The 14527-nt window shown below is 40.0% G+C and overlaps 1 protein-coding gene across 7 annotated transcripts in view; it reads right to left on the reverse strand.

The window, feature by feature from the left end:
- The window catches only part of PUS7 (pseudouridylate synthase 7 (putative)), a 42399-nt gene that overhangs the window by 7570 nt on the left and 20302 nt on the right, over positions 1-14527 (reverse strand). For 2 of the 7 annotated variants that reach the window (XM_014964355.1, XM_014964356.1), the window contains 8 exons: positions 11724-11802; positions 10669-11062; positions 8669-8765; positions 8455-8556; positions 7398-7542; positions 5407-5424; positions 2954-3065; positions 1660-1737 (listed from right to left, as the gene is read on the reverse strand). In XM_014964355.1, the coding sequence (XP_014819841.1) occupies positions 1660-1737; positions 2954-3065; positions 5407-5424; positions 7398-7542; positions 8455-8556; positions 8669-8765; positions 10669-11033 (917 nt within the window). In that variant the 5' untranslated portion in view covers positions 11034-11062; positions 11724-11802. Of the gene's footprint in view, positions 1-1659; positions 1738-2953; positions 3066-5406; positions 5425-7397; positions 7543-8454; positions 8557-8668; positions 8766-10668; positions 11150-11723; positions 11803-13624; positions 13768-14527 lie in introns of those variants that run through there. The other 5 variants (XM_014964358.1, XM_014964354.1, XM_014964357.1 and 2 more) reach the window with 5 other exon arrangements.

The following is a 14527-nucleotide window of genomic DNA, read 5'->3' on the forward strand; positions in this document are numbered from 1 at the left end:
CTAGTACTTCTGGAAGCATACTCTGTTCTTTGCATCACTGAGCTGCTCTTTGACACTTCTGCTGAAATTTATACCAAGGTAGACAAGTTTATCAAATATCATGGCCAGCATCTGCAGCTCAGAGAGCTGATAAATGGCAATGTCTCCCCTTCTGCACCACCCTCCTCCAAGGCTGTGCAGGGGAGCTGGGTGCTGTGAGGGACTTGGGTCTTTTTAGTCTAGAGAAGAGAAGACTGAGGGGAAATCTGATCAATGCTTATAAGTACTTAAACTGAGGGTGTCAAGAGGATGGGGTCGGGTTTTTTTCAGTGGTGACCAGTGACAGGACAAGAGAAAACGGGCACAAACTTGAATACAAGAAGTTCCATCTAAACATGAGGAGGAACTTCTTTACTTTGAGGGTGGCAGAGCACTGGAATAGGCTGCCCAGGGAGGTGGTGGAGTCTCCTTCTCTGGAGACATTCAAAACCTGCCTGGACAAGTTCCTGTGCAACCTGCTCTGGGTGGACTGGCTTTGGCAGGGGGGTTGGAGTAGATGATCTCCAGGGGTCCCTTCCAACCCCATATCATTCTGTGATTCTGTGGGAGCTGGGTGCTGTGGCACTACTGCGCAGGCACCACAAATCGGTACAGTTCCCCCCAGTCAATGCTTACAACACACCAAAGCTCCTGGACACAACATTAAATGTGATTCACATTAAAAGTAAACTGAACAGCACCCGAGATGGCTGCAGCACACGTTTGGTTAATGGTCATCACTCTGCAAACCTGCCTCGCAGCAACGAGAATCTGGGGCTTCTCGTGATTCACAAATGAATAATTCCTTTTTATATGTGTAAATGCAAGCACGCACAAACCACTAGGAGGAAAAATATGAACAACTAAGTACTGAACACCCTCCTTTTAACAAGGACTTGATCAAATTTCTGGCTCTCAAGCCTTGGAATTCCTCACTTGAGCAGTGAGGTTTTCAAAGAGCTTTAAATAGCAATCCAGGCAGAATATTTCAGCTAGTTAAACACATATTGTCATATGTGACTGTAAGGCATCCATCATTCTGAGTTATAGATGTAACACTAATTTCAGGTGCCCAGAAACCATATAATTATCTTGCAATGTGTTTGTTATATATAAATTTTATTTTCTCTTAATAGGCGACTTACGTGAGTAGCTTAAGGCAGGAAAAATTCCTCACCATTTTTTGCCCCTTCTGGCTACTCACAGAAGAGCAAAGACAGTGGTTATGGTTAGCATTTTCTGGAGCTGTTCAGAGAGCTCAGTGAGGAAGAAAATAGGATTCCAGCTGGAGGAAGGGGGAAACTAACATCAGGAAGGAAATGGGACATAATTTTCACCGTGTTATTCCATTTTTCTGCTGTTGCACAGGAGCCATGCAGCGTGAGAGCACATGCAATTTGGCCCCTGCTTCAGCCAAATACACGTATCCAGCCTATGACTCAGAGCACCACTGACTGAAAATACTAGCAATCACCACGGAATAAAAACGGATTGTAGCATCTTCATTAATAAATATGCTTTACAAGATCAGGACCTGAACCTGCCATTTGTGTCACAGGCACACCGAGTCTTCAAGATATCTAGCAAGATAATCAGGCTATCAGGGTGGGAGTGCGAACACTCCGGTGTACTTTCACTTACCTAAGAACAGCGATCTCTTGAACTGTTATAGCCCTTTTATCTTTAGTTCCCATGTAGGAAAATATGTTTGGCTTCACTCTTAAAAGCAACAGTAACAGAAATTATGTATTAAAATAGCCATAGATCAAATAATTATCAGCATAATTACCTAGAATTATTAATCTTCTCTATTACAAACAGAAAATGGAAATAAATTCCCCAGTACTACACTACAATTTGACGTTATGTGTGACATTTTCTAATGTCATTTATAAGCTCATAAAACATAGGGAAACTTGTATTTTAATTACATGTAGACAGATTCATCTTTACCACAACTGTGCTTTCAGAATATAAGCTTTGAAGTACTTTTTTATATAAATCTACTCAATGCACAAATGTGCAACCACCACTAATTTCACTTAAAAAAAAAAAATAACGAGAGGAAAAATTCCTTTCCTTTCCACTTTGTACTTTACAGCCTGTCACACAGGGACTACTCCAGTTATTCTAGCTATGGGCACCAGGGGGTAGCAGGATTGCCATCACATACATTTTCTGCCAAACTGTGCTCCTACCATTCTGTTCTCAAATACAAATACCAGTAGTATACTGGTTAGAGTCTAGACTACAACAACATTTATTTTTGGACAGCAAGAGGGAAAGGAAAAGGAGGGGAGAAGTGGGTAAGTTTCTCTACGAGTAGACCACTCAATTGACCCAATTTTAAAGTAGTCCTTCCTCTGCAATTCACTGTGTTCACATCACGCCTTTGGCAAATCTTTTTGTTGCTGCACTTGATGGGGTGAAAGGAACTAAGCCTGTGTTGCCATGGAGAAATTAAAACATGGAACAACAGTTTATTAGCTGTAACTGCTTAGGAACTGATCAGCATATTATCACAACAATATCTGACAGGTTCATAACATTCTTGCATATATTCACACACAGGGAGAAAATGGGTTTTTAATTCAGGTTGCACACGTTGAGGCTTTGAGCTGCCAAGTCCGTCTTAGATCAGCCAACTTCAATTGTGGACTTTTTTCCATTGAAGTAGTAGAGTACAGTCTTTAAATTTATTGGGATCATTTTGTTGCATTCTCACCCCCTTCCAGAACTTACAATTTTCAAATTTGATATTCTAAAATAATTTTATCTTCTTCTTTTTTTTTTTTTTTTTTTTTTTTTTCAAATTAGGCAATAGTAATCACTTGTGTTGCTCTTACATAATTCTTAAGCATAACATTTACAGCAACGCTGAACATGTAGGGGGAGGACTGCATGCCAGCCAGGCTGGCAGAAACAACAGCCTTACCTTAGAAATTTGGATAGAACGTTAATGGCATCCATAGTATCCTTGTTTTCCTTGTACAGTACGAAGTGGCAGTAGCTTCCCCTAGATTTTGGCCAGGAGTGTTTTCTTGGATCTTTAAAAACAAAAGGTTAAAATTTGTAAAGTGGCAATTCTTAAAATTCAGTTAGTGAATCTTTGCCATTGCAGCTATATTTAAAGTGAATACACAAGAGTCAATTTCTGCTAATTTTCCTCTGCTTTAAAAACAAAACAAAAACAAACCCTGAATTACTGACAGCAAAAGCTGCAAAGCACATTGAAATTTCTGTCACCTAGAAAATCTTGAATGAAATGGCAACAGTTTCTTTGTCATGAAATTATCTAAAAATATACCCTAGTCATTCAACTGCCATATTGCCTGATTAAATTTCTCAAAAACATTATAATTACACTGACTTTCAACAATAAAAGCCACTCTGCATTTCATCTAGTGCCCTCTGTAACTAATAGATGAGGACCACTGGAGCCCTGTTTGCGGGAAGACTACAACTATTATTTATAGTACTAACATATTCTTCATTTCTGTAGGAGTTTTTCTGCATGTCATGCAAAAGCATGGGTTGTACCTCCAAAAAGCCTAAAAAAATAAAAGTATATTCACAAAAAAATTACTTCAAGGTGAATTTTTTTTTTTTAAAGTCCTATGGGAGTGAGAAATCTGGCACAACAGAGACATTAACAAATAATTCAAGCCAGATACCGTGATGTTTAGAGAAGGCCAGAGGGTAACTCCAGCTCCTGCTGACTGACAACTGATTTACAATTCTGTACAATTATTTGGAGTTTCTCTGGAGGGGGAAGAAAACGTCAATGTATCTGTCAAGCTTTTGTTGCACATGAAAGCATCCAGAGATAAAACCTTCCTTTTACAATCATCCTCTGTTGATGGCACTACTGGGAAGAGGGACTGATTTTACACAGGTTTAGCAACTGGTTTTGAGGTGCTTTGTTTATTAATACTTTGTTTTGCAAGAACAAAACTATGGATTTGTTTTATTTTAAATAAGAAGTCCCTTATCTCTTGGCAGCCACCAAGTGGACATTCCTGGTTTTGTAGAAAAAGGGTTGAAGGGTCTTTCGTAACAGCCAAAGCTAACTGAAGAAGCCAGTTCTATGCCAGTATCTAAACCACCAATGCAGGAAGGAAGTTCTTGGGCAATTTTGCTCTTTTTGTTCATGTTAGTTTAATCAAGCCCAGATATGCCACACAGACAATGAATATGTTTAATTTTCAGGAAACTTACTGGTAAAAGATAATTCTTCTTGCTTTTTGAGGAGCTGCCATCCATACACACACTTCCGCAAAACCAATTTTGGATGCTACAGTATAAAATACTATATACATAGGTTTTAACCACTTAAAAATTATTGCAACGCTTGCCTTCTACCATCAGTTTCTAAACAAAGCCCCTGCTATGGAGTTTCCTAGGACCTAAACTGAGTAGTATGCTCCAAAACCTGTTAAAAGACCTCAAGCTTCTGCTGGTCTCCCTTCTGAGCCACCACTGCTCTTAAACCCAGTCAATGAAACACTGCATTCAGCTTGAAGAGCAAGGTCCTTTCTGAAGAACTCAATAAGTAGAAGGGAAGAGAGGAAGACAGAGCATGACACGCAATCAAAGTGTTATCCAGCCAGAATCATTCATTTAAATTTAACAAATCCATCTTGCACATGGATCAGTTCAACACCCTTCACAAAATGAGCCCTGATCTGGGCTAGACTACAAGGACTCTATAGATACTATATGTACCAATGGGCTCCTCATGCTTTGGTCATCACAGACGTGCCTATCCACCGCAGTCCAGCCATGCTGAGTACTGGGAGGCTAGAGATACAAGCCTGATTTTTAACTGTTCCTCACCCAACACTTCGAAGTGTTCAACTGCGTAGATGGACCAGAGGGACAGTTTGCAGTCCTTACTTCTACATTTCAGAGTCACATTACGTTTTTAACAGTAAAATCATACCTCCAAGCCCTTTATCCAAACCTTTTGCTGCAACTCAATGGCTGGAAGCTCTTTTTTAATATTGGGATGTATGATATATACTTCTAAAGTTGTATAAATACAGATAGTGGTGTCTGAAATACAAGGCTGAAGGGCAAAGGCTTGGCTTAATGAAATCCATGGAAAATTTACCGTAGATGTCAAACAGTATTGTCAAAACTGATCATTCACATCACTTATTACTGGCAGACTTCCCCTGCACTGAACAACTACTGCCTATACTGCACTGGGAAGAAGAGGCAGCAGAAACCCAATTCTTGGTTGTTTCAGGGAATTTTAAGCATTACTTAAGTGTAGGGTTTTTTTAAAGAATTAATTGTCACTAGTTTGGCCAGTCTTGTCAGTATTTAGGAGGTCATAATGGTTGGCATTTCATTTTGTTAGCATGAAATGTCAACATCTCTTACCTGTTGCAGTTCTGACCTCTGTCCCAATGCATAGCATAAAGAGCACAAAAGAGTAGCATTTAATTTTTAGACTGTCAAAGGGGTTTTAGAGGTGAACATGCAGGTTTATGGTTATGGGATTGTTTATGCTTTAGGGAGCATCCAACAGTTAGGTGGTGGATGACAGCAATTTAGACAGTTATGCAATGGAATCGTGCAGAGGCAAACAGTGAACATATGGAAAGCTTCAATCGGAGATGCAACAAACTTCATTTGTGGACAATGATGAAACAGCAGTTTACTGAGAATTTAGTAAGGCAGCACTTTTGGGCATAAACTTCCTATAGACACAAAGCACCTTCTAATTTTAAATTTCAGGAAAGTATGGTAACCTTTTACTTTATCAACAAAAGTAATCAGATATCTCCATTGATATATGAATATTCTACACTTCTGAAATGTTTCTTGCCTGGGGAACCCATCAGGACTAAGAGGTGTTAGCAGCTATATAAACACGAAAGAAAAATAGAATCCTGACTAAAAAAGAACTTTCCCTCCTAAATCCTAAATTCCTAAGCATTTACACACACTCACTGAAGCTGCACACATTTCCACCAACATGCACAGGTATTTGCAGCATCACAACTTAGGAAACCAAGTTTAAACAGATGATGCTCCTCTGCATCACAAGATGGTGCTCCAGATAATGTTTTAATCCTAGACACACACAACTTAATTCTTTTCAGCATATTTCAGCTACTTAAATTCTTTTATACAGTATCTCTTAAATCAGACTGGTCAGCTTAATAACAACCACTTAACTGTAACGATGGTTAAAGAATAGAAGCAGCAGAAGGAAAAGGTGGAGGTAAAACCATTACAAACCAACAGAGAACAAAACTGGCTGAGGAAAATTTTGTGCTGGTAAGTATACATACTCCATGCATAAAGCATGCAAACATACACATTTTCTGAACATGGTTAAACAAGATATGCAACACATTATTACTGTACCAAAAAAAGTACAACATTCCCATATTTGCTTAGAACCTTAAGAAATATTAAATAAATTTAATGTGAAGATGGTATCATTTCCAATTTTATATTATCTCCTTATTCCTTCTTCATTTCCTTCATCTTTAAAATGAAAGGGCTAGGTTTACATATTGTCTTTTGTAGTAGGTTGAAATGACATAGGAATGCAATCAGTTTAAACCAAACCAAACCTTAAAACCTTTCGTTAAACATGCAATATTCTACATGTAGACAATCCTCTCAACCTACACTATCAACATATTTGTAGTAACATTAAAAAAAGATGTAGAATGCATGAATTTATCCCCAGTAACCAAAACATTATTTGGAAAGATTAAGGTGGACAATATTTAATTTTGAATATCCTTCATTACTTTGGTTATTCCAAAATAGTAACTGTGATTTATAATGCATAAAGACAAATTTCTGCAAATATAAACAGCTTTGGAAGGAGAACTAGCCTTTAAGATCATGGCAAATATATTTATATAAAACTGTAACTCTCAGAAAACAAGTAAGTGCTTGTCTCTAGTCAAGTCACTGAGAATTTTGTCATGGATTTTCAAACAGTCAAGATTACAGTGACTGTCAGTGTAATGTACGCATTTCAACTACAACCTCTTACTTCCAGAATGCATGCTTACACATCCAGGTTAAGTCCATTAAAGCCAAGTTCAATCAATGCTGACAATAAAGCCCCTATTTTGCCTATACCCACTGAAATAGCAAGAGATCCTCTCCCTTCCAACATGTTTGTATTTGATGAACATTTTTGAAAAACAAGTAATAATTTAAATTTGAGGTACTCCTTGTGCTCCTAGTCTTAGATGCACAGCATCAGTTGCAAAGAAGAAAAAGCAAAGCCAGACTACATTAGGAGGTACCCTCCCCTCCACTTGAAGTACTTACTAATGGTTTTTATTTTGGGGGTAATATTAGCATTCACTTTACCCAACTGCTGTGATACTGAAACTCACTTGCCAGTGCTTTTTTCCCAGCAGCATGATAAGCAATAATGTACTTTTTTCCATCTCGATCTTCTGTTTTAGTCTCTAGTCCAGGAAACAAGGACTTCACAGCCTGATGGATAATTGTTCTTTTCTCTTTGGTGTCTTCAATTACCTGTGTTAATATACACACATGCAGAAATCAAATAAAGTAATACAAATGGGGAGGGATTCTCTGAGTTAAATTTTGCAGCCTTAAAGAAAACCTACCAAATCACACTAAAGTACCAAAATAGGTGCTTTTAAAAAAGTCTGGCCTACTCATTGGAATTAGCTTGATAAACAATAAATAACTCTGCTACAAGCCCATCTCAATATTCATAAAAGACAATTCTTAAGATTTGTTCTTCTCTTCTGTGCTTAATAAAATTCCTCCTTCTACTGAAAACTTTGGCAAAATGAAGTTTTTCTATATAGATTAAAGGAAAAAAAATGGCTAGATAAATTATTTAATGTGTAAATGCTTATTTCAAATTATCAGATTTAATCCTACTCATCTCTTTGTCCCAAATGTAGCTCAACAGTTATTCTTCAATATATGGAATACTTGGATGTTTTAAAATGCCAACTTTTAATTTCATTTTGTATCTTCTTATTTTTCTCGTTACAGAAGAGCATATTTATCGTCTTCTCTAGTAAATCACTAAACACTGACCTTGAAAATAGTCTTTCATCAGGATGGATGTTTAATTTAATCCTTCTTACATAATAATCCTATAAAATACTACTCGACAGAAAACAAGAATACTGCAAGAAAAGTTTAACACCACAGAAATTACGACGTGTATTTGAGTTCATGTGTACAGTCCCACTGAAACCACAACAACAACTCATGTGCATGAATTTTGAGTATATGTGTAAGGCTTTACAGAATTGAAGCTGAAACTGGAAACGTTTCAGTATTACCTGCTGCATCATGTTCAAACTGCTCTTATACCTTACGTACACAAGAAAACACATACCTTCCACTCACTCACTCTCTCATCCTCCTCCCTCCCCCAAACTTCATGTAACTTATTAATTTTACCTCTATGGCAACACTAGTTTCTTTATTCTTAAGAAGCTGGAGCTCCTCTAAACGCTGCTTGTCTTCGTCTGACAAAACTGTAAATGTTTCTTCTGATGGGTCCTAATACATATTTGAGAGGGGGAAAGAACAAAATATCCAATAACCTTCATAGAACAACTTTCAGCCTTTTAATGTTTTTGCTTAAGGAGCATAGCCATTACCAAATCTTTACCTCAAAATTTACCTCATCATCCACTGGAACAGAGAAGTCATCTAAATGGCTCACACGTCCATCTTTGCCAATTTCATGAACAACAAAGTCCGAGTATCTGATAGGAAAAAACATCCATTAAAAGTGTAATGAAAAAAAACAACAAACAAACCAAAAAACTATCCCACATCAAAAAATCCTTTCCCAAGAAGCTGTTTCTTAGCAGAATTCATGCAAGAATTCTGAATTCACTTAATTCGACTCACGTAAAAAAAACAAACTCCAACCATGAGAAAGCTGTACCTGTCCTCACCCCTCAGAAGGATGCCATGAGAACACAGAAGAGAGTCTGGCATATCTAAACACAGCAGACTCCTTTGCAGATAACCAAACACCTGCTGTAGTTATTGTGAACCATTTTCTCACTAGCTTGCAGAGATTAGTAATGCATATCCTCAATTCCAGGCATTACTGACAATTAAGGCCCTACTGCATGGCTACAAGGTGAACACAAGTGCCTTAACTCTGTCACTTCAAATAACCTGTAGAATAAAGTGCATGGGAGCCACTCTAAGGAAAGCCAGACAAATTCAGTTACATACATTCAATTATAGAGAACATCTTTCCAATGAACAGTTTCTTTGCATACTCTGTGATAGCAACAAAAAATGACTGTGACATTTTCGATCAAGTCATTATATCCAATAATAAAAACATCCTGACTTTAACAGAACACAGCCTGCGTTGTGATTGCTAAATGATTTTTAAGTAGCATCTGCTTGAAAAGGAAAAAAAAAACAACCTGTAGTCTATGAATGTTGAAAGATGAACAAAACTTCACCAAAACTTTCTACTCTGTGTCTCGCCCAAGCCCCCATTTGCCATAGGTCTGTGCATCCATACATTGTATTGACACAATACCCTCCTGAGCAGTCTTGTGTCCTCTCTCTTACTGTCTGCAGATGTCTAGACATGCTGGTAACTGGTACCATAAAACACCAGTAGTAAATTAATAACAGGTGTTATAAACTAGGATCAAAGAAAAACCATGAGCCCACAAACATTTCTACCACCCGGCCACCTATGGCCACCTTGGCTCAAAACTGGCAGATCTCCCAGAAAGAGGTACAGCACAGACTGTGTTCCCCAGTGGAGGATTATGCCAGCTGCTTAACGCTGCATATAAAGATTAAATACATACATAATATTTACATATCACTTTATTATGTAAAATGATCTATATATGAAGCCAATATTTAAAAACAGGGACTTCCTGGTGTGTAAACTTGGTGTGTAAGATGTTAACATCCTTTGCTAAGTCAGGCCAACAAGTCTCCCTGCAATGAGTTTTTGCATTTGCATTCCCTTTCATTCAGAGGTGTTATTTGATTTTAAAAACCTAGAAGTTTCATTTAAAAAAAGCCACTAAAACCCAAACACCTTATTAAATATATAATGTAAAATTCCACACCCTGGGTTACAAAATTTCCTTTTATGTTTTGTAAATGACATTACAACTGATCAGACTATAATTTAAAGCCTAATGAACCACCTGACAATAAACGTGCTTAAAGACATTGGCAGAAAAAAGTCAGGGAAAAGCAAAGACGACCCAAAGAGGGACAGTTTCAGTACCATCCTCCAGTGCATCTTGTCTTAGCGCTGAAGAGTGGTACGAAAGGTGTGTGTACTGCACAAGGTTTTATGCTGTATGCTGCTGCCACAGTGAGACAAACGGCAAAGGTCAGCGTAATCATCTATTTCTATTCACACACAACTTCTTTCTTCAGAGCTCCGTTTGACAGGAAAGAAAAAGGGAAAAAAAAAAACCAAACCCCACACACAACAATCTAGGAAAGTCCCAAATTAAACCTTTCTTTCAGTCTCAGCACTAGGAAAAGAAAGTGATGAACCTCCCAAGTGGCTGCACGTCATCCAGTTGTATCGTGAGTCAGAAAAGGAAAATGGAGAAAAAGACCTGCTTAACACAAGGAATTAATATACATAACAAGACAAGTTACCTCTCTTTTAAGATTCCAGAAAACCCTTTATGAGAGCTAACAAACTTTGTTATGCCAACATCACTTTCTGTCAGCCCATGCTTCATCATGTCTGCAAAGCTCTCTGGATCTCCATCTTCATCACTGTCCTCCAGATCCTCATCTTCCTGCTCCTCACTTTCCTCACGGGGGATGATTTCATTTTTCGTGTCTTCAAGCAGAGATTTGTCAGGTTGTTCCGTTACAGTCTCAATGTTCTGCCCAGAGTTGTTCTCTGTGTTAGACTTCTCTGAGGTCTTCTGTCTTTTAATTTCGTCTGCATTAGCCACATCATCCTCAGAGCGAGGACGTTTCAAGGATACACTATTCATTTCTACAGTTTCCATGTTTAAGGCACTGTGTAGGACAGAAAGCCCTGAGGAGCAAGAAGAATGGCTTATTTCCTGTCTGCTTAAGAGCAACAGCAAAACATAGTCTCTCTTCACTCCAAGGACTCTGCGTCCTGCAACAGTTCAGGAAAGCCACATAACTTTCTGCATTTTTAAGTTAAACATCAAGTAAAAATTTTGTACAGCTAGAAACAATATGCACTTGGGAAGAGAGAAGGGAGATATTAAGGGGGTTAATACCCACCCGAGGCAGCATGCACGTTAGGCTAGAGAAGAGCAGGATTCAATACTACACCAACCAGTTACCATCACTCTTGCCAACTCTTACCACAGCTGCGTTCAGCCCTGTGCACACAGGCTCTACTGTCAATAGCAACTTAGTGTCTAAGAAACTTTTTATTCCCAATCCTTCCGTTAAACATGACTACTCTCAATTATTCCTTGTTCTACCAAGAATCCATCTTGCAAGGATTGGGGGAAGATGGCTTGATTCCCCCAAACCTGAAATCTCATCTCTTCCCTTTCTACATTCATCTTTTCTAACACCCACAATCCCACACAGAACTCAAGGGGGTAGCAATTCAGACCAAAAGATAAGAGGGATGAGATAACAAAATCACTGAATGAGTGGGACAAACAAAACAACAAGGAAGTGAAATGATCTCCGAGAAGAGCATGACTACTCACGCTGGTGGAGCAGAGCTCTGACTCTTCCCTGGCAACTTGAGCTGCGACCTTTGTGTCAGCAGAACTAGCACCTTCAGATCTGAAAAACAGAGGAAAACTAACTCTTTGAGAAAGTTTTAGACAAAAAAAAATCCAACTATGAAAACATGTATGAATATGATCATTACAGAAAGCGACCACCTCTGAACCCAGGCATCAGCAGTTGTATGGGCACAAACTTAAACAGAAGAAGTGCCACCTAAACATGAGGAAGAACTTCTCCACTTTGAGGGTGGGAGAGCACTGGAACCGGGTGCCCAGGGGGGTGGTGGAGTCTCCTTCTTTGGAGACATTCAAAACCCGCCTGGACATATTCCTGTGCAACCTGCTCTGGGTGGACTGGCTTTGGCAGGGGGGTTGGACTAGATGATCTCCTTCCAACCCCATATCATTCTGTGATTCTGTACAGGAGCAGACACAACTGCTCAGGTGGACGAAGTAATAATAAGTACGATTGTAGAAGCGTTACCAACCTACTGACATAATACAATATTGATATTTAGCAAGCAACCAGCGGAGAAGTTTAATTTTATTTCTATGTTTATGAAAGGAGCCTAGAGTTGCTATAATTAGGCAACAACAGGACCTTTCTCCCAGCATCACCCAAGTGGCCCACTGGTGCATTGAGGATAAAGCACAAGTTTTGGTAGCAGAGGACTGAATAGAAGGCAGCCATCAACTGCCCTGTGCTGGTCATGGCCAGTTCCAGTTGGCTCCATAATGGACCAAACCCACCACCTGCCAAAACTCCAACCCATCAGATGAGCACACGGTGCCTCTGCGCTGGCTTAAGAAAAGGAAGAGCCACCAGTGGCAGAAAGCACAATGGAAGTGCAGGAGGCGGCATGTGACAGCATGCTAAAAAAGACATGGGGAGGGGGACATTGTCAGGGATGCAGCTGCAGGTGCAATATTGGAAAGAGGCTCTCCACACCAGAGCAGGGACATCTTGAGGGGACCGTGGCCCATGGAGGGGCACAAGAAAAGAGAAAGAAGGAGGAGCAGAAAGAAATCTCCATCCACCAACCCCAACCTCCTGCACTACTGCTGCCTCATCTGAGGAATAGAGTGTAACCTGTGGGGACAACCAGGGGAGGGGAGGGGAGGAAAACAGGGAGAGAAGGTGTCTGGAGCAGAGCTGAGCCTGGGGAAGGCAGAGGAAAAGAGCTTTCCCCAAGTGCTTGTTTAACTGGTTGTCTTCTTTGTATCTCACTAGCCAAAGCAGTAATTAAAAGCTTATGTTAACTGGCAATATATTAAATCAAATTCCTCGAGTCAAGACAGTTTTGCCCATGACAACAGGCAAGTTTCTAAATTAATAGGATTCAACTATTACTAATAAATTAATCTAGGCACAGAGCAGTATTTTAGAGCTACACACATCATCCTGTATTATTTCTCCAGCCACTAGACAGCATATTCTATTTAATTTTGAAGGGTATCTTTTTAAAGGAAAGCTCATTAGTAACTTGATAATCACCATGTGCTGGGTTCTTAGTTAACTTAGCTAACTGTTACCAGTTAGCTGTTAGCCACTACTGATTTCATTCCCTGGACTGTCCATTGTAGAGGCCACAAACTCCAGGTAAAGAGGCAGGAACAACTGTTTTAGAAACACCTGAAGTGTTTTGTTCAAATGATGAACTGAAAACGGACACTAGAAAAAAGAATGGACAGAAGGGAAATAAGAACTTATTAAAAAAAAAAGTGTATGTGATGCCTGAAGAAAGCAGAGCAATTAGCAAATTAACGTACTTTCATGCAGAAAGCACCTAGTTAGCCCTCAAATAAAAATGAAAGTACATAAAATCCTTCTTTAAAAAGAAAAAAAAAAGCCATGATAGCCAAGAGAAGCAATTTACCAGCATCTCCAGATTCTTCTCCAGTGTTCTCAAATTTACAGAGCCCGTGTTATAAAGCACTGATGTGGAAAAGGCCTCTAGACGGCTTATGGATGCCTTCACATGGGGAACAAAACACCACGCAGCACAGTGAAACCCTCTGGGACACCTGCCAAAGGAGGCAACAAGACAAGCCTCGTATTTCTAAAATCAAACTGTAATACCTAGTTACTAAATGATCCAAACTGTTAGAAGAATTCAAGGTTGGCCACAAAGATTCCGAAGTTGTCAGGTACAGCCTATTCTCACAGAAGGATGACTCACATACAACGAAGTACTACCCTGTGCCAAACGGTGGCCGTCATATGAAATAATTTCTGCAGGATCACTACTTTGGAGGAAGCGAGTTGAAGTGAGCGGGGCACACACCGTCTCCCTTGTGCAGGCTGCTCGGGAGAGGCGCCCATTATTTAGTTGACAGCTGCTCAACCATCTTGGTCCTTTCACTGGCAAACAGGTGTTTCCATAAAAGCCAAAATCTGCATAAACATCAGCTCCGCGGCAATTTTGGGGTTTTTTTTAGCAGAGACTGGATTTGCTCACTGCAAATAAAGGGCTGGGATTCTCCCTCCCCGGCAAGGAACGCCGTGGGATGACTTGTGGCGCGGTACCTGTCAGGCAGACACTACTTAAAGGGATAAATAAAGGGGTGAAAGCACGCCAGAGCTGGCTTCCCGTGAGACGAGGTAGACGGGATTAAAAAAGGCGACCGAGGAGAGGGGGGCGATGATACAGCAGCGCCCGAAAGCCAACCCCTCCAGGCGGGGGGGGCCGGGGAGGCGGCGGCGGCGGCGGCTCGGTCCCTACGCGGCGGTGTCGGGCCGGGCAGCCCCAGCAGGCAGCGCTCCGGACGGGCCGGGCCGG

The sequence above is a fragment of the Calidris pugnax genome, unplaced genomic scaffold (assembly GCF_001431845.1).
Source record: "Calidris pugnax isolate Ruff unplaced genomic scaffold, ASM143184v1 scaffold44, whole genome shotgun sequence".
In the NCBI taxonomy this organism is placed as follows: Eukaryota; Metazoa; Chordata; class Aves; order Charadriiformes; family Scolopacidae; genus Calidris; species Calidris pugnax.